Below are 27,080 nucleotides of genomic sequence, written 5' to 3'. Positions count from 1 at the left end.
AGTGAACCGGCATCTCTAGCCCAGGACCCCAGGAAACTGGAGGTTCTTATTTGCCCTTCACTGGAGATTCTGACTCAGTAGGGCTGCAAGGCCTTGGAATTGTACTTCAGCAGCTACTTTCAAGAGATTCTGATGTACAAGCCTGCTGGCGTAGCACTCTCTGATGACTGCAAACTGGTTATGTTTGTCTTAAAGACGTGGACTGTGGATTATTCATCTCCACGGTGCCTGGCCTTTAAGAAATAGTGGGTAATAGGAGTTCTCTTGTGGCACAGCGGGCTAAGGGGCTAGCATTGTCACTGCAGCAGCTTGGGTCCAGTCCCTGGCCCAGGAATTTCCATAGGCCTTGGGCGTGGCCAAAAATTTTAAAAGAAATAGTGGGTGATACTCGATCCTGGCAGCATATCTAGCAGATTAGCTTTCTTTAGAAACAGATCCAAGAAAGGATCAAGATAGCAGAGGAGTAAGACATCACGCTCACCTTCTCCCACAAACACATCAAACAAAACCACATCTCCATTCAGAACAATTCACACGGAACGTCTCCTGAGAGCTGGCATGAGAACTTAAACCTCCAAAAAGGGCAGGAAACCCTCCACCTAATTGGGTAGAACAAAAGAAAAATAGATTAAGTGCCTTTAAAAAAAATAGTGGGTGGAGAGATGGGTTGATCATTCTGTGGGGGCCTTAATTATTTAGGGCCAGACCACCCCCTGTCGTTGGGGGCTGTGCTGTGCATGGTAGGGTGTTTAGCAGCATGCTTGGCCTCTAGTCACTTGATGCCAGTAGAGCCCCCAGACCCATGGTGACAACCAAAAATATCTCCAGACACTGCCAGGTGTCCTCCAGGGGTCAGTCACCACCAGTGAGAACCACCGCTCTAGATGTGCTGTCTTGCAGTCCACTTGCGTAGGGTGTGTGTTTTGGATCAGTTACCAAAAGAGTCATCTGCAGAGTCCCTTTCAAACTCTGTTTCATTCACGTGTAGTTTTCCCTGGAGGTGCTCTGCAGAAACACTGTGAGCAACAGCATGGAGCACCTTAAGCTCTGGAAATTCTGTTGCCTGCTCCTGATCACCTTTTCTGCCTCTGGTCCTGTACTGCACCACAGACTCAGGCTTTGTCAGTGTAGGCCAGGGTCTCACATCTCAGCGAGTATGAGTCAAAGCCTCAGAATCAAGACAGTCACAAGCCGGAAGAAAGTGCCCCCCCATCCCCACCCCCGCTCGTTACAATACAGATTCCGGGGCTTCACCCAACAGACAGTGCCGCCTTTTAACAGGGGCCTGAAGTTTGAGACTCGGTTAAGATTTATGTCGGTGGTCTCCAAATCTGAATGCATGTAAAAAAAAAAAAAAAAAAACCTCATTGCTCATCTGGCCCTACAGATTCTGATTTGGAAACCTCGAGGAGTCCCTGCTGTGGTGCAGCGGGTTGAGGATCCAGTGGTTCTGCGATGCAGCTTGGATTCGGTCCCTGACCTGGGAACCTCCATATGCCGCAGGCGTGGCCAAAATTTTTAAAAAGGAAGGAAGAAAGCTTGAGAGCAGAATCTGGAATTGTGCTGCACACAGCTGCCCTGCTGAGGCACATTCTTAGTGGGTTAGGAGCTGTCATTGGGAGCCCAATTTCCTTTCTAGATGAGCTACAGGGGGAGGGGACCCAGCACCGACTGTCCAGTCTGCAGCCTTGTTGTCACCTCTGTTTCTTTCTTTCTTTCTTTATTTTCAGCCACGGCATGTGGAAGTGTCTGGGCCAGGGCTTAGATCCTCACCACAGCAGTGACAACACCAGATCCTTAAGTGCTAGGCCACTAGGGAACTCCCTCATCTTTTAAATTTATGTTAGAGAATCCCCCCTCCCTTTTTTTCTTTTCCGGCTGCACCCACCCTTATGCAAGTTCCCAGGCCATTGATCAGATCCGAGCTGCCTATGCCACCTATGCCCCACTGGCTCCTTAACCCTGTGCACTGGGCCAGGCTGGGCATCAAACCCACAACGCCACAGAGACAAGCCAGATCTTTAACCCACTGCGCCCCAGCGGGGACTCTTTAAAGAACCCTCTTAAAAGAAGTTTTTAAGGAGCTTTTTTTCCACTCTCCCAATCAGTTTGGATGAGAGAGCCTCTCATAGTCCTTACTGGAGGTGAGCAGTTTTATTGGCAATGAGTGTTAAGAAATAGAAACACAGGATTCTGTGCATTGTGTTCTCAATTTTCTTTGCTTTGCAGTGGTTGAAAAATACGATTACGTGTTTCCAGAAAATGGCTTGGTAGCATACAAAGATGGGAAACTCGTGTCTAAACAGGTAAGTTCTCCACCTCCCAGCTGCTCCGTGCTGCTTGCGAAGTGTCTTCTACGAAGGTCTTTGACACTGACTGCCCCAGGGCGGCCTGTGTGGGAGCTGAGTGGCCATGAGTCTGCACCTCTGCATTTTGGATGCTGGGCCATGTGACTGTTACACCTTCCACATTGGAACTCAATGTGTATAGTCGTTCTTAAGGATCGGCAATCTCATCCTTCTGGCAGGCAGCAGGGACTTGGGCGGGCGGCCTTGCCACGGGCATCTTTAAGAGCTGTGCAGCTCTTATTACCGTTAAGATCGTTCCATTTGGACATGAGAGGAGGCCAGAGTGGGACAAACACATTTTCTCTCCGTGTCTGTGGATGTTTTAGTTGAATAAAAGCAGCGGCGATAAACTCTTGCGGGCTTCCAGGAAGCACTTGAGAGGTGATGGATACAAAAGTCTTGATAACGAAACAGAAGATGCTTTTGACTAAAGCCCTTCCTGGTTCGCCTAAGGTCTTCAGCGGAGAGAAGGAGGAGGGCAGGGGGCCGTGTCCCGTCCATGCGGGCGGCCCAGCCCGGAGACCTGCCACCCCATCGCGGCTGAGGACCTGGGTTTGCTGTAGAGGCATTTTGAAGATGCCTCCCACCATGTGTCAAGTAACTGCCGTGTTTTCTTTATCTAGAATATTCAAGGTCACCTGGGTGAGGCCCTGATTCAAGATTTAATCAACTACTGTCTGAGCTACATTGCGAAAATTAAGCTCCCGAAGAAGAGGTAGGTTTGCTTTTTTTTTTTTTTTTTCATTTTGCTATTTCTTGGGCTGCTCTCGCAGCATATGGAGGTTCCCAGGCTAGGGGTCAAATTGGAGCTGTAGCCACCAGCCTACACCAGAGACACAGCAACGCTGGATCCGAGCCGCGTCTGCGACCTACACCACAGCTCATGGCAACGACGGATCCTTAACCCACTGAGCAAGGGCAGGGACCGAACCCGCAACCTCATGGTTCCTAGTCGGATTCGTTAACCACTGCGCCATGACGGGAACTCCGAGGTAGGTTTGCTTTTTAGCGAATAGCCACCACGGGGGCGCAGCATAACGTCAGGTGGTAGTTGGGGCTCATTTAACCCAAAGCCCAGCGCTTAGTAAGGGACCACTGGAAACCTTCTGGAAAGGCCACAGCAGACAGTGACTCTGTAAATGACGGCACATCCACATGATGGAAATTGAAAACTATATGCTTTTGGAGGCTGTTGGTGAAGGCAGATGCTTGTGAAACAGCAGTGTGGAAAGACAGCGTCAGCCCCAGGTCGGCAGCTCTAAACTGCAGACCCCCAGGCCACAGCTCACACAAAACCTTGTTTGGTTGGGGCCCAATATTCAGTAAAACCTGAATTACGTGCTGCCTTTTTTTTTTTTTCCTTTTGTTGTTTAAGGGCCTCACACGCAGCATATGGAGGTTCCCAGGCTAGGGGTCGAATTGGAGTTGTGGTCACCAGCCTACACCACAGCCACAGCAACGCCCGATCTGAGCCACGCCTGCAACCTACACCACAGCTCATGGCAGCATGGGATTCTTAACCCACTGAGCGAGGCTGGGAATCAAACCTGTGTCCTCATGGATGCCGGTCAGATTCATTTCCACTGAGCCACGATGGGAACTCCCCATGTGCTGTCATGTCACCGTCTGATTTCACACTTTAAAATATCTGGATTTCTGGCTTCTTTTGTGTCTGAAGACAGGGCAGCTTGATGCCCACCCCGCTCCCAAGTGGCAGCAGCTAGCTGGGCAGCGCTGCCCCCCACCCACACCCACCAGCCTTTCACAGGCCACCAGTTTCATTTTTTCTGGCCTCTAGGCTTTTGATTGAGGGACCTGCCTCTTGCTCTGAATACTGTCACCTCAATTCCCATTCTTAAATAATAACATAACATGCACACAGGCCTTGAAAAGATTGGCAGGAAACAGGCCAGCAGTGGACCAGCACACTAGCAGTGGCTGCTGCTTGGTGATGAGGTTGCAGGTGCTTTTTCTCTGAAATACTTTAAATTCCGTCTCCATTTTCTGTACTTAATATGCTCTGTTAATATGTTAACACCTTAAGGGTGAGGAGGAGAAACATTTTTAAATGGCGATTGAGGATTCCTGCTGTGGCGCAGCAGCGTAGGCAGTGTCTCTGCAGCGCTGGGATGCGGGTTCCATACCCAGCCTGGCACGGTTGGGTTGGGGGAGCATACATTGCCACAGTTGTGGCGTGGGTCACAACTACAGCTTGGATCTGATCCCTGGCCCAGGAACTCTGTTGCAGCCAAAAAAGAAAAAAAGAAAAAAAAAGTGATTGAATTTCAGGATATGCTGCAGTTTTGAGATTTCCTGAAATAAGTGCCCCCCTGCCCAGTACCTCCTCTCATAGGTCAAGAGCCTCCCTTTTCTCCTTCTTTTTCTTTTTCTTTCTTGTCAAGCCCACAGCATACAGAAGTTTCTGGGTCAGGGATGGAACCTACACCACAACAGTGATCCAAGCCTCAATGGTGGCAGCACCAGGTCCTTAACCCACTGTGCCACCAGGGAACTCCAAGGGCCACCCTTTTCAAGTCTGTCCCAGGAAAGGGCATGGGTGAGACAGGCAGGACCCAGAGCTGGTCTTTGTGGCAGCTGGGAGGTGGCACGTGAGGGCCCGTTACCCTCTGCCGTTTGCTTTCCTGTGTGTTGGAAGTTCTCTGTTGTGGAAAATGAAGTGTGGAGCGCATCCCAGGTCAGTGCAGTCTTTGCCTTGGCCTCAGCACTCAGGGAGAACAGGGGAGGTGCCTGCTGTCCTCAAGAGGGCGCCATCTGGTGAGCGGGGCCGGCGTGCAGCACCGTAGCTCTGTGCCCTGAGCTCCCGGTGCCTTCCGGAGGCAGAGCAGAGGGCCTGCTCCTTCAGCACCTGCCCACGGTTCCCGTGGGGCCAGCTCTGTGCCCCCGCAGGTCAGGCAGGTGAAGAGAGTCCACATCTCCAGCGAGGAGGGGGATGCTTGATGAGCGGCCCTAATCCTGGCTCTCGCGAACGGAATTCTTTCTGCTGCGCCTCCCCCTCCCTCCCTGCCTTGGGAGTGACCTCTTTTGCTGACAGTGGAGCACCCGCAGCCCTAGGATCACCCCCGAGAATGCTCCCCCGTGGGAGGGTCGGGCCGGCGTGCGCCCGGTCCAGGACACCCGGGACGGAGGGGTTGACAGAGTGTCTTGGCACTTGTCTGTCCTGCACGCCGACACCGCAGGGGAGGGATCGGTGACGGTTATTTCGCTGGTCTTACTTGACTTGCCGAGTATTCATTCCTTCCCGGTTTACAAAGTACTTTTACATAAACCGGTGCGTTGGATGTTCAGGAGCCCCTTCAGAGGGGTAGAGCGAGGGCCGCGAGCCCCTCTTGGAGGCTTCGGGAGGGTCACCTCATAAGCGGTGGCCTTGGAGTCTGGTCCTCAGCAAACAAGCCCCTGACCCCCCAGCCTGGCCTGTGTCCTTGAAGTGCTATTTCTGAGGCTCATCTCTGGTCCTCAGCACCCTTTCCTGTGTCACTTTGCTTGGTGAAAATCAGCATTTCACTAGGTCACTGGCTGCCACACAGCCCAGCCATATTTTCAGATTTCTCAGGGAACTTGAAACTCTGGTCGTTGTTTCTATAGCTCTTTAATTGTTATGCCTTCCAACAGAAATAGAATGTGAGCCCTATTAAGTTTCTGTGGCCGTGTTTTTTAAAAAAGGTTGAAAGGAACAAGTGAAATTAATTTTGTTTTCTTTTTACGGCCACACCTGCAGCATATGAAAGTTCCCAGACAAGGAGTCGAATCAGAGCTGCAGCTGCAACCTGTGCTGCAGCTTGCGGCAATGCCAGATCCTTAACCCACTGTGCAAGGCCAGGGATCAAACCCACATCCTCGTGGATGCTAGTCAGGTTCTTAGCTCACTAAGCCACAATAGGAACTCCTGAAATGAATATGTTTTATTTAACACCATATGTCCAAAATGTAATTATTTCAAATATATTCAATATAAAGTACTCTTGATGACAATGACACTCCTAGGAGTTCCCACCATGGCACGGCAGGTTAAGAATCTGACTGCAGCTGCTCGGGTCACTGTGGAGGTGCAGGTTCCATCCCTGGCCCAGTGCTGTGGGTTGAAGGCTCCAGCATTGCTGCAGCTGCAGTGTAGGTCAGGGCTGCAGCTCTACTGAAGTCCCTGGCCCAGGAACTCCCACACGTGGCAGATACTAAACACTCCTCTCAGATCGGATGAGCCATAGTTCAAGGCTCTGTAGCCACGTGGGCTTGTGGCTGCCGCACAGCCCAGCACAGCTCTGCCACATGTTGATCATGGACACACCAGCCTCTGCCTTTGGAATTGCCCCACTTTCTCACCTGTTTCTCCATCCCTAACATTCCTCAAAAATACGATGTCTCTCCGGGACTTTTTTTCATCGCCAGGGGTACCTTCATTGAATTCCGAAACGGGATGTTGAACGTGTCTCCCATCGGAAGGAGCTGCAGCCAAGAAGAACGCATTGAGTTCTATGAACTTGACAAAGTGAGTCTGAAATAGCCTGGGTTTACAGAGATGAGGTGTGCGTCTCTGTGGCCGAGAAAGTGTGCTTGCATTTTTGGGGGTTTTTGTTTTTTTGGTTTTGTTTTGTTTTGTTGTTTTTTTTTTTTTTTTTTTTTTGCTTTTTTAGGGCCTCACCTGCGGCACATGGAAGTTCCCAGGCTAGGGGTCTAATTGGAGCTGCAGCTGCCGGCCTACACCACAGCTCACGGCAATGCCAGATCCCTAACCCACTGAGCAAGGCCAGGGATTGAACCCATGTCCTCATGGATGCTAGTCAGGTTCATCACCCCTGAGCCACAATGGGAATTCCCCAGAAAAGTGCACTTTCTCATACAGTAGCCTATCCTCACCTTTTTGTTTTTCTCAGAAAGAAAATATCAGACAAAAATTCGTGGAGGATCTGCGGCAAGAGTTTGCAGGGAAAGGCCTCACATTTTCCATAGGTATTGTATGTCTGAATGGATTTCACCGTCTGGAAGCCATTTGCCGGCAGGTGGTTGGGGGCCATCGCGCTCTTGAGCCTGAACTGCACTGGCTTTTGCAGACGGGAAGAGGGCTGAGCAAGAGGAGGGGGAACCGCTCTCCATAAGCAGCCGTAGCAGAGACTTGTCCAGGTAGGAGTGACTACCAAGCTGCCGGGTTTCGTTTAAAATTCTCACCCAGCCAGGATTCTTCCTCCCTGTGCTTCTCCTGGTCAAAAATAAGAGCATCTCGGAATTCCCTGATAGCCTAGGGTTAGGGCTTCAGTGTTGTCATTGCTATGGCACAGCTTTGATCTCTGGCCTGAGAATTTCCACACACCATGGACCCGGCCAAAATAAAGTAAATAAGAGCCTGTTACGTAGTGACGAGGAAGAACTTAGCCCCATACCTCTGGGAGAAGCCAGCATGCAGGTGACGCCACAGGAGAGAGATGGGACGGGGCCCCTGAGGAGCCTGAGTGTATTCCGACTCCTGTAGGGTTTGAATGGCGAGGAGCCAGACTCGTCACTTGGGTTAGTCTTAACAAGTCAAGACGGCAAAGCCCAGGAGTTCACGCTGTGGCACAGTGGCTTAATGAGCTGGCTTGTCTCTGTGGCACTGGCCTGGCATGGCAGGTTAAGGATTTGGTGTCGCCATGCTTAGGTCGCAGATGATGCTCAGATTCTATCCCTGGCCCAGGAACTTTCATACCAAACAAAAGAAAGAAAAACAAGGCCTTGAGGAGTTCCCTGGTAGTACAGTGGGTTCAGGATCCAGCGTTGTCACTGCTGGGGCTCAGGTTCAGTCCTCGGACCAAGAACTTCCACATGCCATGGACGCAACAACAAAAAAAAACCCCGAGGCCCAGAATGGGGAGGGGGTCTGTCTGCTGTGGAGCTGCCCTGCGGCGCCTGGGGGTGGAAAGTGCCTGTCACCTGCTGAGAGCAGGCCGATTGCCGTCATGAACCATTCCTTTCTTTTTTTCCTTTTTTTTTTTAAATTGAAGTATAGTTGATTTAAGATGTTGCATTAGTTTCAGGTGTACATGTATCCACTCCGTTATACTTATACCCATTCTTTTGCAGGTTCTTTTCCCATGTAGGTTATTGCCATGTTTTTGTTTTTGTTTTTTGTCTTTTTAGGGCTGCGCCAGGGGCAGATGGAAGTTCCCAGGCTAAGGGTCCAATCAGAACTATAGCTGCCGGCCTACACCACAGCTCACAGCAACACCAGATCCTTAACCCACTGAGCGAGGCCAGGGATCAAACCCGCAACCTCATGGATGCTAGTCAGGTTTGCTGAGTCACAAGGGGAACTCCGAGGTTATTGCAGGATATTGAGTAGAGTTCCCTATGCCACACAGCGTATCCCTGTTCATCTGTTTTCTTTATGGTAGTGTGTGTATATTAATCTCAAACTCCTGGTTGATCCTCCACCCTCCCTTTGCCCTTAGGTAACCATAGGTTTTTTTGAAGTATGTGAGTTGGTTTCTGTTTTATTAATCAGTTCATTTGTATCTTCTTTTTAGATTCCATATATGAGTGGTAGGTGGTATGTGTCTTTGTATGACTTCACTTAGTATGATCGTCTCTAGGTCCATCTGTGTTGCCGCAAATGGCGTTGTTTCGTTCTTTACCACGGCTGAGTAATATCCCAGTGTGTGTGTGTGTGTGTGTGTGTGTGTGTGTGTGTGTGTGTGTGTGTGTGTGTGTGTGTGTGTGTGTGTGTGTGTGTGTGTGTGTGTGTGTGTGTGTGTGTGTGTGTGTGTGTGTGTGTGTGTGTGTGTACATAGGTGTACTCACACACACACCACATCCTCTTTATCCACTCCTCTGTCAGTGGACACTTAGGTGGCTTCCATGTCTTGGCTGTTGTAAATAGGGCTGCAGTGAACATCAGGATGCATATATCTTTTCGAATTATGGTTTTCTGCAGATAAATGCCTGGGAGTGGGATTGCTGGATCATACAGTAGTTTTTAGGGTTTTTTTTTTTTTTTTGAGGAACCTCCATAGTGTTTTACCAATTTACATTCCCACCACCAGTGTAGAGGGTTCCCTTCTCTCCACACCCACTCCAGCATTTATTTGTAGACTCTCTGATGATGGCTGTTCTGACTAGTGTGAAGTGGTACCTCATTGGGGTTTTTTTGTTTGGTTTTTTTTTTAGGTCCACACCTGCAGCATATGGAGATTCCCAAGCTAGGGGTCCAATCGGAGCTGCAGCCACCGGCCTTTACCACAGCCAGAGCAATGCCAGATCCCAGCTGCGTCTGTGACCTACACCACAGCTCATGGTAACACCAGATCCTTAACCCACTGAGCAAGGTCAGGGATCGACCCTGCATCTTCATGGATATTAGTCAGATTCATTAACCACTGAGCCACAACGGGAACTCCTCGTTGTAGTTTTGATTTATGTTTCTCTAAAAATTAGCAGTGTTGAGCATCTTTTCATGTGCTGTTTGGCCATGTTGTCTGTCTCTGGAGAAATGTCTATTTAGGTCTTCTCAATTTTTTTTTTGTCTTTTTGTTGTTGTTGTTGTTGTTGTTGTTGTTGCTATTTCTTGGGCTGCTCCCTCGGCATATGGAGGTTCCCAGGCTAGGGGTTGAATTGGAGCTGTAGCCACCGGCCTACGCCAGAGCCACAGCAACGCAGGATCCGAGCCACGTCTGTGACCTACACCACAGCTCATGGCAACGCCAGATCGTTAACCCACTGAGCAAGGGCAGGGACCGAATGAACCCGCAACCTCATGGTTCCTAGTCGGATTCGTTAACCACTGCGCCACGACGGGAACTCCGGTCTTCTCAATTTTTGACCGGACTTTTTTTTTATATTGAGCTGCCTGAGCTGTTTGTGTATTTTAGAAATTAATAACCCCTTGTCAGCCACTTCACTGGCAAAGATTTTCTCCCATTCTGTGGGTTGTCTTTTTGTTTTGTCTATGCTTCCTTTGCTGTGCAGAAGCTGTTGAGTTTAGTTTGGTCCTATTCATTTATTTTTGTTTTCATTTTCATTCCCCGAGTAGGTCGATCCAAAAAGAGAGTGTTGTGATTTATGTCAAAAAGGGTTCTGGGAGTTCCCGTCGTGGCGCAGTGGTTAACGAATCTGACCAGGAACCATGAGGTTTCGGGTTCGGTCCCTGCCCTTGCTCAGTGGGTTAACGATCCGGCGTTGCCGTGAGCTGTGGTGTAGGTCACAGACGTGGCTCGGATCCCACGTTGCTGTGGCTCTAGCATAGGCTGGTGGCTACAGCTCCGATTGGACCCCTAGCCTGTGAACCTCCATATAACTTGGGAACGGCCCAAAAAATAGCAAAAAAAAAAAAAAGGGTTCTGCCTGTGTTTTCCTCTAGGCGTTTCACAGCACCTGGTCTTACATTTTGGTCTTTTAATCCATTTGAGTCTATTGTGTGCATGGTGTAAGAGAAGGTTCTAACTTCATTCTTTTACCTGTTGCTGTCCAGTTTTCCCAGCTCTGCTTATTGAAGAGGCTGTCTTTTCTCCATTGTATAGTCTTGCCTCCCTCGTTGTAGATTAATTGACCATAGTCGTGTGGGTTTATTTCTGGACTCTCTACCTTGTTCCATTGATCTGTATTTGTGGTTTGTTCCAATACCATACTATTTTGATTCCTGTAGCTTTGTCGTACAGTCTGAAGTCAGGGAGCCTGATTCCTTCAGCTCCATTTTTCTTTCCCAGGATTGCTGACAGGCCATTTCTTAAAGCTCTCTCCTTTCACCAGCTCCAATAAGCATGCACTTGCTGGAAACCTGGCCTTGCAGAAAGATCCTGTATAAGAGATGAACGAGTGGATTGTTCAGTGCCCTTGAACCAGGAAGTGAACGTTCTCCTGACAAAGCTTTGACAGGACTTTTGTTGCCTAACAAAGCTTCCCGCAGTCCCCTTTCACAGGGGTTTCTTTCCTGCCCCCTGAGCTGGATGCAGGCTGCTTACAGGCCCTTCCACCAAGCAGGTGTGGCCCAGAGCAAGTATGACCAAGGGAGGCTGTTGACAGCTCCAGGCACTCGGCCCAGCACGTGGATGCAGGTGTGGGTCCTGCTCCAAGTCACCACTCTGCCTCTCTTTTTTAGATTTTAGATTTTTAGTGAAATAAAGCTGGGGGGAAAAAAATAACATAATGCAAGAATTAATTTCTAGAACCTACCCCCAGAGTGTTGTACCCAAGGAACTAGGGTAATAAAATCAACCCCAGCACTCCAGTCACCGACAAGAGCGAAGGGCACACTTTTTGCCGGGACATCTCACTCGCCTCCCTTTCATATTGATTGTGTGTTTCTCCCCCGGCCCACAGGAGGCCAGATCAGCTTTGATGTCTTCCCCGACGGCTGGGACAAGAGGTACTGCCTGGGGCACGTGGAGAAGGACGGCTATAAGACCATTTATTTCTTTGGAGACAAAACCATGCCCGTAAGTGTGGAAGTGCTTTGGCAGTTTCCTTGTTCAGATGGGGTTTGAAGTGGGGGCGGGCAGGGGACGTGCAAATGGGCTCCCCCACCCACCCTTTACCCGGCCACCCAGCTCAAACCAAGTGACGGGGGTTGGTGAGGGAGCCCCCTCTTCTCCCCATTGGCTCCGAGGGTCCAGCCTTTCACTTTGGCTTTAAATTTGTCACCCACCTGTCTTCTAGAACTTTAGCCAATGCTCTCCACTGGTCCTCATGGCATTTCTAAGCCTTCAGCCGGTTTTATTTTTCTGCCAGGACAGTGAGTGAGGTTGGCCATGAGGACTCTTAAACAGTAGGAGCATGGAGAAGCTCATGAGTCTGAAATTCAGGAGCGAGATGGGGACAGGCTGGGCCTCCCACACAGGGGACAGGGAGCTGTTCCCGGGGCCGTTGGAAATCCCGGGTCTGGGACTGAATCTAAACTGGGGACAGAGCAGAGCCCCGTGTGAAGAGGCCCATGCCAGCGGGAGGACCGTCCACAGAGCCACCGAGGCAACAGAGCGAGGCTCTTCTGGGGACAGTGGATCCCCAAGGAGGCCGGATGGAGGGGTATGGCTGCCAGTGAGGCCCCAAGGGGGCCACAGCCCCATGGTCCCTGCCCTCCAGGCCACCTCGTCTACATCCCTCTGTGTCCCTCTCTTGCCTCCCACGTGCCCCCAGTGGTGGGAGCTCCCTTGGCGTCAGGCGTCCTGGCTGAAGCTTTGTGGCTGTGCGGTACCACAGGTGCATCAGAAAGGCTGCATATCCGAGGTCCGTATCCCTCTGGTCCCTGGTCCACCCCAGTCCGTGCTGTCCCACCTAGTTCTGTCCCACGGAGGCCTGCTGTCTTCCCTGAGATCTCTGCGTGCTAGGCTTCCAGCACGAAAGGGACTCTGGAGAGTACCGTCTCATGTCCCCCCTCCTGATTATCAAACTGGGGCCCAGAAAGAGTAAGTAACCTACCCAAGGCCACACAGCTCTTGAGTGAGCCGGTAGCACGAGAGCCGACTCCGCGCTCTTTGAATGAGTCCACTTTCCCGGCCACAGCCGCCTGCCTCTGCCGCGGGGCGGGGGGCACACCGTCCCCCCCCCCCCCCAGGAGCTGAGTCCGGCTGTCTCGCTCTTGGGGCAGGTGGACATGGCTGTGACACCTCCTTTCGTTGCACTGCTCTGACCTGGAAGTGCTTTGAATTCAGGCCTCGAAATTTAATTCTTACCTACTTTTTAAAAAAATGGATACTATTGAATGGAGGTCCCCCCCCTTCAGTTTTAATGTGTGTTCACTGTAGAAAATCAGACGAAGTATAAAGTCAGTGTCCCTACAAATCACAGCTAACGCGCCTCCCAGCCCTTTTGCAGGTATGCGATCCCAGATGTGGGACCTGTCGTGTTCACTCTTTTCTGCTTTTGTTCCCTGACTGCTCTTTGAAACCAAGCTTTGCATGGCCGTGTCACTTTCTAGCATTCGGGCATAGTCGTCGTCAACGTACCTGTTTCCCCAGCAGAGGCCCCAGGTGGGGGTGGCATCTTGCTGGTGTGACTCTGGCAGACACTCCTGCGTCCTCCTCGGCCCGCCCCTCTGACCTCTGTCGCCGGTTTCCTGGAAATGGGTAACAGTGCCGCCATCTCAACCTTAACGAGTTAAGGCGCAGAGCAGGCCCAAGACGAGCTTTAAACTTCTCACATTTCAGCGATAGACATTTTGAAAGCAGTTTTCTTTCTTTATGTCAAGGCAGATGTGTTTGCTGGCTTCCAGGCAAACAGCCCCAGAGCTAAGCGCCTTTTCCCTGTCAGGCTCAGCCGCCTCAGCAGCCTGCCTGACAGTGTCCTCCCTCCCAGCGGCTCCACCTCCATCCGACAGGGTCTGATGTCACAGTGGGTCCCCTCTGTGTGTCTGTCCCTGCTCCCACCCCGCCCCAGGCATCTCCCGAAAGCTGAGTACAGAAGTGAGAGGCTGACGCTTGCTTTTCTAACCCCTCGTAGGTCCCGGAAACCCCTCCATCCTTCCTGGCAGCTGCAACAGCCAGTGTCCATTAAAACTCACCTCCGAGTTCAGTGTCGAGGCGATGGGGCTGTGCCAGCCAGGTCCCCTGAGCTCAGCCTCTCTGAATTCCTGGGCCACAGTGCTTTTGCCTGTTCAATGGCTTTTTTTTTTTAGGGCCGTACCCGCAGCATATGGATGTTCCCAGGCTAGGGGTTGAATCGGAGCTGTAGCTGCCGGCCTACACCACAGCAACAAGGGATCCGAGCCGCGTCTGCAACCTACACCACAGCTCATGGCAGTGCCGGATTCTTACCCCACTGAGCAAGGCCAGGGATTGAACCCAAAACCTCATGGTTCCTAGTCAGGTTTGTTTCTGTTGCACCACGGAAGGAACTCCTGTTTAATGCTTTTTGTAAAAACAAAATCATGGCTTTAAGGAGTTCCCTTTGTGGCACAACGGAAACGAATCTGACTAGGAACCATGAGGTTGCAAATTCGACCCTTGGCCTCACTCAGTGGGTTAAGGATCTGTCATTGCTGTGGCTGTGGCGTAGGCCTGCAGCAATAGCTCAGATTAGACCCCTAGCCTGGGAACCTCCATATGCCTCCGGTGCAGCCCTAAAAAGACAAAAAAAAAAAAAAAACCCACAAAATCGTGGCTTTCAGACCACTGCGACAATGAAAACACCTGTGGACACTGGGGGAGCGTCGCTCACTGATGGACTCCAACTCCCCAGTTCCTCTTTGGTTAATGCGACTGTCAGTTCACTCCTGAGGATGTGAAGGGGCCACAGAGGGGGCAGGACCAGGAACAAGCCGCCCTTGGCCAAGAGACAATAAACCAAGGGTGGTCCAGCCCCACAGCGGATGCTGGGTGGCCAGGCCCGCAGCCCCCGTGGAGCACAGGAGGAACAGCCCACGTCTTAGCCGTCTGCTTGCAGGTGCACATGGGCGTCTGAAGGGACGTCCAAAACCAAACTGCGCAGTCGCCGTGGGGCTGGGGACAAGGATGGGGGAGACTTACCACTGTGACAGGATCCTGTTTTTACCTTTTTGAACGGCAGGAAGGTGCTAGCGAGTGAAAAATAATTATAAATAGCAAATTTTTCTAATTCAAAATTTTTTAAACATCAGATTTTTAAAAATCAAACATCAAATTGGAAAGAGGAAGGAAATTAAAATGTTCAAACGTGCTCCAGGGTCAGGCCCAGGCCATCTCCCCATCCTCACCCCCGCCCCCCCTGGGGTCCTCCCTGTGGCTTTCAGCCGGGGAAGGAGGGGGCCTACCCATGGGCCCGAGTGGGACCTGAAGCCGCACCCCATCATTCTCCCCCTCCGGACACTCTTCCTTTCCAGTTGGCATGGTGCGAGGAGACTGTGAACCCCACGACCCCCCACCCCCCTTCTCTGTTCACTAAGACCCTCCTCCCCAGAGCTCAGAGGCAGGGGGGGTGGACGGGGCAGCCCCCATGGCCTAGCCTGGCAAACCCTGCCTTCGGTTTCATCCCCAGACCTTGGCCTTGCGGGGATTAAATATTAACAGGCCGTTTGTGCCCGAGCACCCAGCAGAGGCCTCCTGGGCCTGCCTGCCAGGCCCACCCGCTGGAAACACGATCCCTCATTCCTCCCTCCCCTTCTCCCTCCCTCCAGCTTCTCCCTGGAAACAGAGCTCCCGGGAGGCCTACAAGCCCAGCAGGCTTCAGTAACCTTTGGTGCAAATGCAAATCTGCTTGTGAAGGTTCCCCTTCTCGGAAGCCTCCTTTCTTCTCTCACGGGCGTTGCTCCTGACCTGACCGAGCTGCAAGGCCAGGTCCCCGCAGCAGAGGGCAGCAGGTCCGAGGTTGGCGCTGTTGGCAGCGGGGCTTCGCTGCCCTCTGGGAGTGCGACCCCCGGCCAACTGCACCTCTGGACCCGGCTCGCCGGGCAGCAGAGCTCAGCCCGGCTGATTCCACAGAGAGCGGCCCGCCCCGCTCTGTCCCCACACGTGACATCCCCCCTGGGGCAGAGCAGGCCTGGCAGCCGTGAGCCTTGTGGTTCCAGAGGCCCTGCTCGCATGTCTGGAAATGGCTTCTGTCCGCCCTGCACCCCGCCTGCTGGCAGCAACCGCCTGGCCCCTCTGCTTCTGCTTTGGGTCCCCCCCACCCATTTCCCAGAAAGACCCACCGGTGTGAAGCCTGGCGCCGGGCCACCGGAGATCCGGTGCCAGGGCCTGTCCCCTCTCTTCCTTCGTCTCTGCCCCCAGGCCTCTCCCCTCACTCTCTGCGGATGTGGGCCACGCAGCTCAGAGCTGCGGGTTCTCCTCAGTCTCACGCGTGAGCCTGCAGGCAGCCCCCAGGTGGACGGTGGGCTCTGTGCCTTCAGCGGCTGAGACCAGGCCTGGCGGCAGGGGGCGCTGCACAGGGTTTGTCGGACGATTCCATGAAACTCCCTCCTTCCTGAGTGGGTGAGCGCGTCCCAGGTGGATGTGGGGGTTTGGGGAACGAGCAAGAATCCCTTCTCCCTTTGTTAGGTGCTCTCTGCCACCCAGCCATTCCTAAAAGAAATCTGACCTTTTTTCCATCATGAGAGCTGGTTTCCCATGTGCTTCTTTAGGGGCTGCTGGCCATGAACTCGGGGACCAGCTGAATGACCTGAGCCCCTTCCCCCCCGCCCCCCCCCCCCCCCGGGTCCAGTCAACACTGGGAAAACACATCCCCCAGGGGCTCCGAGGCCACAGCTCCCAGCACGACCCCGCCCAGTGCCCCCAGCAGCCCTCCCTCCTGGGGTCTTGAACTTGAATGTCACCTCTGCCTGGGAAGCTGTCAGCCTGGGGAGAGGTGGTTCTTACAAAGCTGAGAACAGCAGGTACTTTCAGGTGTCAGCCCTCTAAAAGGATGTTTCCAAAGAATTGTTTTCTCCTCATTGGCTTCATGCTCTGCACTTTAATTTTTTTTTTTTTTTTTTTTGTCTTTTTGCTATTTCTTGGGCCGCTCCCAAGGCACATGGAGATTCCCAGGCTAGGGGTCTAATCAGAGCCACAGCCACCAGCCTACACCAGAGCCACAGCAATGCAGGACCAAGCCACGTCTGCAACCTACACCACAGCTCGTGGCAACGCCGGATCGTTAACCCACTGAGCAAGGGCAGGGACCAAACCTGCAACCTCATGGTTCCTAGTCGGATTCGTTAACCACTGCGCCACGATGGGAACTCCTGCACTTTAAGAGAAAAATCCATTTTCTCTGCCATTATTTGCATCGTGTTCTAAACGAAATGATTTTTTTTTTTTTTTCACAATTTTGAGTTAGACTGCTTTTATGAGGAAAGTATAGGAAATAAAAAGTAGGGGCTTTCCTGTGGAAGCAGCTTCCTCTCAGAGGGGTGGGACTGGGGAGGGGGTGCAGCACAGCCTGGAAACCCCCCCCTCCAGCAGCATGTCCAGGCCCTCTCAGACACATGCCCTCCGCTCCTGGGGGCGCAGCAGGTGAAAGAATGGGGGAAAATGCTAGGAAGCCTCTCTAGCCCAGTGGGGGGCTGCCCCAGGGTCACTCATCAACCAGCAGCCGTGGTGCTTTGGGTCAAGTGCCACCACCACCTCCATTTCACAGAGGGGGAGCCACCCACGGCATCCCCCGGCCAAGGGCAGAACCAGGGCCTAAACCCAGGCCCCCGGCTCGGACAACCAGTCATGCGGGCCTCTTTAAACTGCAGTGAGTCAAACTTGGATAATCTCAGTTCCTCTGTCAGACTAGCCACTCGTGGCCGGCGGCCCCCGTCAGCTCAGAGATGGACCGTGTCCGTCATCACGGTTCCGAGGGCAGCGCTGCTCAGGACCGCATACCCGACCTCAGCCCCCAGTGCCTGTTAGCAAGCCTGGGTTCCACGGAAATAAATGGATGGCAGTGAGAACTGTCACCCCCTGTGCCTGCTCTCTCGATAGAGACATGACCCTTAGACGGATCTGCACGGGAACATCCTCGTTTTGTTCACGGGCATAATTACATGTTCCGACGCTAAACTGCAGGTCAGGGGAAGGTGAAAAACGCCGTCTCGGTGATGCCCAGCTGTGTCCTCCCTCTGCTGCGAGCTCAGGGAGGGTAAGCCCTTCCAGCACACGCACAGGGTCCCCGTTGTGCTGGGGCCCCCAGGTGGCAGCAGCCACGGCCCAGGAGCAGCCGGGCGGCACCTGCATCTGCTTGTGTCTTCACAGGGCGGGAACGACCACGAGATCTTCGAGGACCCCCGGACCGTGGGCTACACCGTGACGGCGCCCGAGGACACCCGCAGGATCTGCCAGGAGCTCTTCTGCTGACCGTGCCTCTCCCCGGGGAAGGCGGAGGGGACAGGGGGCATACTGGCAGTGGGGCACCCCCCGCCGCCGGCCTGCAAGCCCTCACTGCAGCCCCGGCTCTTCCTGAGCAGGAGGGAGAAGGGAAGCCTTGTCTAAACTCAAAATAGATTAAAGACTGAAGTGTGAGACCTGCAGCCACGTAACTCCTGGGAGAAAGGCGCGGTGGCACCGTCTCTGACATCCCCTGAGCAATGACCTCTCTGGACCTGTCTCCTGCGGCACGGGGAACAAAGGCCAGAATAAACAAGTGGGACTGCATCCAACTGAAACTCTTCTGCACAGCAAAGGAAACCGTCAACAAAATGGAAAGGCGACGTGCTGAATGGGAGAAGGTACGGGCAGGTCCTAAAGCCGACAAGGAGTTCGTATCCGCAAAAGACAGAGGATGCAGACAACCCACTATCAGAAAAAGCAGCCCAATTAAAAGATGGGCACAGGACCTCACAGGTACTTCTCCAAGGAAGACGTACACATGGCCGGCAGGTAGACAGCGGCCTCAGGGAAGCGAACGTCAGAACCACGGCAAGGGAGCGCCTCGCACCTGTCCGAACAGCAGTCGCCACCAAGACGTCCAGCGACAAGAACTGGCGACGCTGTGGGGCAGCCTCTGCCTCCACCGCTGAGGCGAAGCGAGCCCAGTACCGCCACTGCAGACCCCGCGTGGAGGTTCTTCAGAACAGTGGGCATGAAACCACGGTACAGTCCAGGAAGAAGGAAAAATGCTTGTCAGGAGGGGTTCACGGGACCACCTCCACCAAGGAGTGTTTTGTGCCGCCCAGCCCAGCCCTGGTCGGGGCACTCCGTCTACCCGGGGCGCGTGGTTTGCCATCATCCTACTGCAGACAGAACACCGGGGCCCTCCCTGCTCCTGGGTCTTGCGGAAAATGTAACCATATCCCCAACGGGACTCCTGGCATCGGCCAGAAAGGGGGCTTTGGTGATGAGAAAGGACAGGACGCTTCACGACCTCCAACCCCAGGGCAGACGGTTCAAAACTTGTGGAAGTGAAGGAGTGCGGTGTGGTCATCAGACGGACTCAGCCGAATGACCGTGCCGCCTGCGCGTGGCGGCAGCTGGCCGAGTGACCACCGCCCCAAGGACTTTGCACCCCACGGGCCCAGGATGCAGGGGAGCTCTATGTCCACCACACTGTGAAGAGCCCCAAGGGGTGGGTGGTAAGGGATCCAGCGTTCCTCCCCTGCCCAAGCCCGGGGACGCACTGGGGGCAGCACACTACACCCCAGCAGCAGTTCCCAGGGCTGTTTGCCCTCCTTCTCAGGGATCAGGAAAGGGCCTGAACTCTTCACAGACCAGGGGCTGCGGTTTCTCTGCTGATCTCTGAGCATATCCACCCAGGCCTCCCTCACCCAGCCTTTGACCTGAGGGCTGGAAGCAGCCGGGTTGGACCTGCAGCTCTCCCTCTGCCCCCCGTGCGGTCCTCACGAAAGTGGAAGGCAGCCCAGGCCCTGGTCCAGAGCAGAGCTTTCCAAGAAAACGGTTCACATGTCACTTCTCAGCATCTGGAAACGTCAGGACCCACAGTCCTGCCACAGGCTGGTGCTGGGCCTCTGCTGGGGGCTAGTGGACCCGAAACCCAATGGGGGGGGGCCTCTGATTACCCCAACCCCTTCATCATGGAGGAGCCTGTTCCCCACTCCTCCCCTGGCCCTGCCGGGCATCCCTCAGGATCAGCGCAGGTGACAGCAAGAAGCAGGCTGTGAGGTCAGCCCCCGCGCCCTCCTCCCACCCCCCAACCACACACAGGGGAGAGGTTTCCCAGTGGTTCCCAGGACCCCCATCCAGTGGCGTCTTTTCCTGGTTGAATTTTACAAATGATACTGTAATGACCTTCCAAGATGACAAGAAGCAAATTAAAGTGATTCTGAGGTTTCCTGTTCCTCCTTTGACTACTCTTTCCTCCTGGCTGTTACCTGAGGGGTGTCATGAAAGGGGAGCCGACTGTCTCAGATTCCGGAGGGAGATGGCCCTTGCATTTCTGTCCCGTGGAGGGTTGGACTTTCCCGCCGGCCCAGACCCTTCCCTCACGTGTTTCCACCCACTAGGTGAGGCTCCAGGATTCTCTAGAAGGTTTCTTAACTTCTTACAGCAAAACTAGGTAAAACACATCCTACTCAAACTTGTCCCAGCCTGTGTAACCAGATGGAAGGTCCACCGTTTCACCACCCTGCACGGGGCCGTGACGCCCCCTGCCCCCTGAGGTTTATCCATCTCGCGTCTCCTAGGGCGCTCCACGGACACCCGCCCACCCCAGCCTCCCCGGCCGGGCTCTGGGCCACAAACTGAAGGTCACAGTAGCTGAGCAGACCAGGCAGCGGTGGCTGAGGCCTCCACATGCTCCCGGCAGCAGGTTCCGGGTGTGATACAGCCGGATGGTCCCCCAGGTAGCTGCAGGTGCCCCCATAAGCGACCGTAGAGAGAGAAACCTAGGGGACCTTGAGAGGTCACTGTGAGTTAATAATTGTTCAAAAAAGCCATCAGAACGTGGCAGGCTGCTTGACCAGTGGCCAAGAATTGCCTCAGGTCATGGGGGAGGGGTGGCTGCATTCAGGTTCAGACCCAGGGCAGGATTTGAGGACTGCCCTTCTGCTGATTTGAATAAGCACCAGGACAGGCCTCCTCCGGTCGACCTTCGACCTCCTTGGGGTCAAATACTCTAACCAGATACCAAGGAGGAGCCACTACTTGAAGAAAGGAAGGGGCGGGCTTTTCCCAGCCCCACTCCCCTTGGAGGCTGAAACTGTAGCCCATGGGATCCTGGGGGCAGAGCCTCCTTGCCTGCTGACCTGCATCACTCACAAGCGTCCTATCTTAATTAGTCTATTTCTTGCCTATCCCTTCGTCTCTTGCTGAATTCCTTCTGCGCTGATGCGCAAAGACCCTGAACCTCAGTGAGTCCAGACACCAGGTGAATGATTCTAATTTAAAAACCAGGAGTTCCTGTTGTGGCTCAGCAGAAATGAATCCAACTGGTACCCGTGAGGACGCAGCTTCACTCCCTGGCCTCGCTCAGCACTGCCATGAGCTGTGGTGTAGGTGGCAGACGCGGCTCAGATCTGGTGTGGCTGTGGTGTAGGCCTCTAGCCTGAGAACCTCCACATGCTGCAGGTGAGGCCGTAGAAAGCAAAACTAAAAATAAAAACCATGGGTTCAAGTCCCAGTTTGGGTTTAGGCTGGGTTCAAGTCCTAAGTGCCATCCGTTTCAGCTGGCAGGGGAGAGGGCGGCTACTGAGATGCAGATCCGAGTTGTGCTGCTGCCCAGCTGTGTGACGAAGGGACAGGTACAGGCCAGCCTCACTCAGTCTGCCCCTCTGCCAAGTGGGCTGTCATCCCGACCACGCACCTAACCTCACGGACTTAACCTCAGTCAAGCACTTGGAACAGTGTGTGAGCCGTCGCTAATGTGATCGTCCCCAGAAACCCTCCAAGGTGGGACTGTCACCCCAGATGAGGACACGTCATTCCCCGGACCCTCCTGTCCCGTTCTGTGACAGTCGAGAGCCTCACGGGAAATAGCAGTTGCTCAGTGTTGAGCAACAGGGAGGCAGGGGTGGCCCGAGGTCAGCCTGGCATGATGAGAAAGCAGGCTGCCCCCGCCCCCTGCACTCCAGAAGGTGACCCAGTATTTGGCCCTGGGTCAAGGTCACTCAGGGCTTAAGAAGCCTCCAGGGAAAGCCCATCAACAGCTACTGGTGGGAGAGGCCCCCAGGAAGGCCCTTACAAACCACAGTGAGGAGCCTGAACTTGATCCTGAGGGAGGGGACCTGGGGAGGCCCCTCTGGGTGAGGACGGCAGGTCTGTCCTGCTCCCGGGTGGGGAGTAACCGCAGGCCGGCCAGGGAACGAGCTGGGCAGATGTTTGGACGAGGCGAGGCAGGCTGGGGTAACCCTGATTCACTTCCTCTGCTTCCTCGTCCTCTTTGGGCAGGGCCACCTGGCCAGGCAGCCGGGCCTTGGCCTCCCTCCCGCTTCCGCCTCGCCCTCCACAGTGCCCCAAGAACTCATCCCACCCCTTTGCTCGGAGCCAGAGACAGCCTGGCCTGCGGCCCCACCTGCTCAGGTTTTGCCAAACCCTCCCTCCTGCCTCGTGGTGACATGTCTGTTTGAAGCTAAATGCCTACTTCGGGCCTCTCCCTAAACAGCTTTGTCATGGAGTCCAAACTCACAGCCCTCACCAATGAACACCACAGGCCCAGTAAGACAAGATGCCTCGTTGGGGCAAGGAAGAGCGACTTTATTTGGAAAGCTGGCAGGCCGAGAAGATGCGGCTCGGTCCCAAAGAATCATCACGCCTTTACACCAAAGCAGAGGCGGCACAGGGCTGGAGTGGCCCAGCGGCAGTCAGCCCTGCCCAGCCAGACCCTCCCGCACCCCAGGGGATGCGCCGCTTGCCTCCTGCCGCCAGTCACAGGCCGCCAGTCACAGGACGGCCTGGCCAGGATGCCCCGGGGGCTAACAGCTGTTTCCACTGAACCTCATTCACTCAGGGCGCCCGCAGATGGGCCATCACGTGTGACTCAAGCTTAAGGCAACGTCCCTTCAGTGATGACCTGATGCAAAATACAAAAGGTTTCCCCCTATCGCCGTTCCCCACTGTCTGTGTCCACGCCCTGATCTTGTGGGACAAGGGGGACGGACACCACTCCGGCTACTTCCAGAGGCGACAAATGCTCCTTAGACGCTTTCATCCTTTTTTTGTCTGTAGCTATTGTGAAGCTGACGAAGCCCCGTCCCACTGTGGTCAAATGTGTAACTGAAGGTGGGGTTGGGGTCGCTGTTTCCCACATGTATTAAGTTCCTGCGCCGTTGGGCAAAAAACGAGCTGACCCTTCTCCAGCGGCAATGAAATGACCTCCCCCTCGGATGGAGAGGCGGGCCTGCCGAAGGCACCCTCATGGACAGGGGAGGGCAGCGCCCAAAGTTTTACGCGATTGCCAGCTGCTGGGTCTTTCAGAACATTCGGAGATTCCCCAAACTGCGCAGAAACCTGGGATGGACCATCATACGTATTTCCAAGGGGCTTAACTGAAACCTGCTCCTGGAGCCACTGGTCTGTAGCAGGGCAGCTGGCAATGTTTTAGCCCAAGTGCAAGTAGTCTTTCTGGTCTCGGTTTTTCCTGGTTTATATATATATATATATATATATACACACACACACACATTTTTTTTTTTTTTGTCTTTTTTGGCCATTTCTTGGGCCGCTGCCTCGGCACATGGAGGTTCCCAGGCTAGGGGTCGAATCAGAGCTCTAGCTGCCACCAGCCTACACCACAGCCACAGCAACGGGGGATCCCAGCCGCGTCTTCCACCTACACCACAGCTCATGGCAACACTGGATCCTTAACCCACCGAGCAAGGGCAGGGATCGAACCCGCAACCTCATGGTTCCTAGTCAGATTCGTTGACCACTGAGCCAGGACGAGAGACCTCCTCCTGGTTTATATTTTTTTACGGCCACACCTGCGGCATATGGAAGTTCCCAGACTAGGGGTTAAATCAGAGCAGCAGCCGTAGACCCTAGCCACAGCCACAGCCACAACAGATCCGAGACGCAACTATAAACTACACTGCAGTTCACGGCAATGCCAGAGCCTGGCCACAGAGCAAGGCCAGGAATCGGACCCACACCCTCATGGATACTAGTTGGATTCTTAACCTGCCATGTCATAACAGAACCCCCCCTCCCCGTTTTTCCTGTGGATTGTGGCCTCCAGGGTAAAGGTAGTTCCAATGCCTTAACCCAAAGCAGGGGTAATTTCCTTAAAGAGGGCTTTAACCAATTAAAAAGGTACTGATTTTAAAAACTAATAACTGGAGTTCCCATCGTGTCTCAGTGGCTAACGAATCCGAGTAGGAATCATGAGGTTGCAGGTCTGATCCCTGGCCTCGCTCAGTGGGTTAAGGATCCGGCGTTGCTCTGAGCTGTGGTGTAGGTCCCAGATGTGGCTCGGATCCCGCGTTGCTGTGGCTCTGGTGTAAGCTGGTGGCTATAGCTCTGATTAGACCCCTAGCCTGGGAACCTCCTTATGCTGCGGGAGCAGCCCTAGAAAAGGCAAAAAGACAGAAGAAAAAAAAAAAAAAACCTAATAACAAAACTGTGTCACATACATAACAAATAGCAGTCCATAAAATATTCTTTCCTTCTGAAGGTTTTCCAGTGCAATTATTAACCTTACTATTTAACTTAAATGCCAGTTGAGACAAACAGTTCCGAAACCATTTCTCCACCACTGATTAAGACTGAGGTGGCAGGTACTGGGGGTAAGACTCATTACAGGTTTGGTTTTTTGTTGTTGCTTTTTAGGGCCCAACCTGTGGCATTCAGAAGTTCCCAGGCTAGGGGTTGAATTGGAGCTGCAGCTGCGGGCCTACGCCACAGCTATTCCAACGCCAGATCCTTAACCCACTGAGCAAGGCCAGGGATCAAAGCCACATCCTCATGGATACTAGGTGGGTTCTTAACCTGCTGAGCCACAACAGGAACTCCTCCACTGTCAGTTTAACTTGGTGCACCTGAGCCACGATGGGGATCATCTTTAACCATGAACAGCATGCCTTTGGATTTCCCGTCGTGGCGCAGCAGAAACGAATCCGACTAGGAACCATGAGGTGGGGGGTTCCATCCCTGGCCTTGCTCAGTGGGTTAAGGATCTGGCGTTGCCATGAGCTGTGGTGTGGGTCACAGACGCAGCTCGGATCTGGTGTGGCTGTGGTGTAGGCTGGCAGCTGTAGCTCTGATTCGACCCCTAGTCTGGGAACTTCCATATGCCGTGGGTGTGGCCCTAAAAAGACAAAAAAATAAAATAAAAATTGAAAAAATAAATGAAAGCATGCCTTTTTGCCTTTGCATCAATCCATCAGCCCGCATTCTGAGCTGGGGCGTTTGGGGATTCTAGGAACCAGGTGGAAGCTTTCTCTCCCCCCACCTCCCCGCCCTGCAAGGGCCTCACTCTTGGACAAGAACAGGGTAGTTGTTGTTTTTCTCCTGTTCCTTAGCTCGATTGAACATCATAAAAGTTTTAAACATCACAACATTGATTTGGCTGTAAGTGCAGAAACAGTATGAAACAAAAGGACATGAAAAACCCAAAGGGCAAACAGAAAATGCTAAATAAACCCTCAAGGTTGATCTTGAGATTTTTACACATACCAGCAACCCAAGAGACCGCAAATGACGTAATTCACACACAAGGGCAGCAGCATGTGGTGCATAGGGTCCCAAGATAACCCTGCCCAAGACCTTTGTGGAGACCCTAACAGGTGCCACACGTCATAAGAAATTATCTTCCTCGCACCCACGGGTTCACAGCTGTAATCACTTCATTTACCCGCAAGGCGCCTCGGACTTTCTTTAGGGATAGTTGAAATATTCCCCCTTTTTTTCTCTGTTATTTTTTTTTAGGGCTGCACCCACAGCACATGGAAGTTCCCAGGCTAGGGGTCGAATCCTATGCCACAGCCACAGCCACACCAGCCCTGAGCCTCATCTGCAACCTACACTGCAGCTCACGGCAATGCTAGATCCTTAACCCACTAAGCAGAGCCAAGGATTGAACCCGCATCCTCAAGGATACTAATCAGGTTCTTACACCTGCTGAGCCACAATGGGAACTCCTGAAATAGTCTCCATTTTTAAAGACAGAAATTAAAGACAAACACAACACAAACTGCACACGCAAATTACTGCATCCCAAGAAACAAACCAAGTGGTTCGCAAGCGGATAAAAGCCCAGCAGTTTTCACGGCTCTTCAAAAGGGCACCCCACTCAAATACAAAACCAACTGACTTATTCCAGAGAAGCCCCCAAATGCAGAGGAAATAAAGTTTCCAGCTGTACACACTGGAGCGACTTACCCAACTGTCATCTCCCAGATGTCGACTCCTTGTTCCATCTGCCAAGCGCTGGGGCGGCCGGTGCTGCTTCAGGGAATTTTGAAGGGCAGATCCTCGGGACGAGGGGTCTCAGTAGCTGCCAGGGCCTTACAACAAACCTCCCCAACTGGGGCCGGCTGGCCGCGAGCAGCTTCCACCTGGCTCACCAAAATTTGCTACCACGTCCAAACTTGTACTGCTCACCCCACGACAGGCCAGGAAATCAAGAGACGAGTTTTGGGGGGGCAAGGAAGAATGAGTTTCTTTGGAAAGCCAGCAGACCACGAACATGGGGGACTTGGAGCCCAAAGAACCATCTTGCCCAGGTTAGGTCTCGGGCTGCTTTTACACCAAAACAGAAGGGAGCTCCGCCCAACGGTTCCTACTTCCGGTCAGGAGGCCCGGAAGGGATGTGTTAATTTCTCCCTCCCCTTCAGCCATGCGCACGTGGGTCTGGTCAGGCTGGTTCCCCTGAGCTAACAAAGGTATTTTAGCTTAATGCTCATTACCTGGGAGGCAGGGCTCCCACGGGTGGGCCATTAGGTGTAATTTAAGCTTGCAGACATCCCCCCTTTAGTGATTAACTTGCATCTAGAATACAAAAGTTCTTCCCTATCACAGGTTCCATGGGCTGGTTACAATGTTTCCTAATGCACTTTGAAAATCACTATCAGCACCGCCCCCCAAAGCACCTCCACACCCGCCGGAGTCAACTTAGGCTGAGGAAGACCTTCCCAGCCTCTCCCGCCTGATCCCCAGCCCCGGCATCTCCCCATGGCACTTCTGGAAACCAAGGCCACCTCATCTCCCACTTCCCTTCCTCCATCTGGACGTCCGGACGGCCTTTCCCCGGACTGCTCATGCTCACCCAGTAAGAGTTTAAATGCACCAACAGGGCATCTACCAGAGTTCCCGCCACAGTGCAGCAGGTTAAGAGTCTGACTATAGGGACGGAGCTCCCTTTGTGGCTCAGCGGAGACAAATCCCACTAATATCCACTAGCATTGCCGTGAGCCGTGGTGTAGGTCACAGGCCCGGCTCAGATCCCGTGTTGCTGTGGCTGTGGTGTAGGCCAGCAGCTGTAGCTCCAACTGGA

The 27,080-nt window shown here is 53.4% G+C and overlaps 1 protein-coding gene and 1 long non-coding RNA gene across 2 annotated transcripts in view; one reads left to right on the top strand and one right to left on the bottom strand.

The window, feature by feature from the left end:
• PMM2 (phosphomannomutase 2) overlaps positions 1-19,992 on the top strand; it is a 33,793-nt gene extending 13,801 nt beyond the window's left edge. Inside the window, exons 3-8 of the mRNA XM_047780531.1 lie at positions 2,230-2,306; positions 2,972-3,063; positions 6,753-6,852; positions 7,238-7,313; positions 11,649-11,764; positions 17,954-19,992. Coding sequence (XP_047636487.1) covers positions 2,230-2,306; positions 2,972-3,063; positions 6,753-6,852; positions 7,238-7,313; positions 11,649-11,764; positions 17,954-18,055 — 563 coding nt within the window. The 3' untranslated portion in view covers positions 18,056-19,992. The remainder of the gene's footprint in view (positions 1-2,229; positions 2,307-2,971; positions 3,064-6,752; positions 6,853-7,237; positions 7,314-11,648; positions 11,765-17,953) is intronic.
• LOC125127486 (uncharacterized) lies at positions 10,950-13,966 on the bottom strand. Its single transcript, XR_007134946.1, has 3 exons — positions 13,825-13,966; positions 13,271-13,380; positions 10,950-11,125 (listed from the first exon to the last, which is right to left on the bottom strand). It is a non-coding gene; the product is annotated as an uncharacterized LOC125127486 (long non-coding RNA).
• Positions 19,993-27,080: the final 7,088 nt, after the last annotated feature.

This window comes from Phacochoerus africanus, chromosome 5 (assembly GCF_016906955.1).
Source record: "Phacochoerus africanus isolate WHEZ1 chromosome 5, ROS_Pafr_v1, whole genome shotgun sequence".
In the NCBI taxonomy this organism is placed as follows: domain Eukaryota; kingdom Metazoa; phylum Chordata; class Mammalia; order Artiodactyla; family Suidae; genus Phacochoerus; species Phacochoerus africanus.
This window is presented reverse-complemented; position numbering and strand designations above follow the sequence as displayed.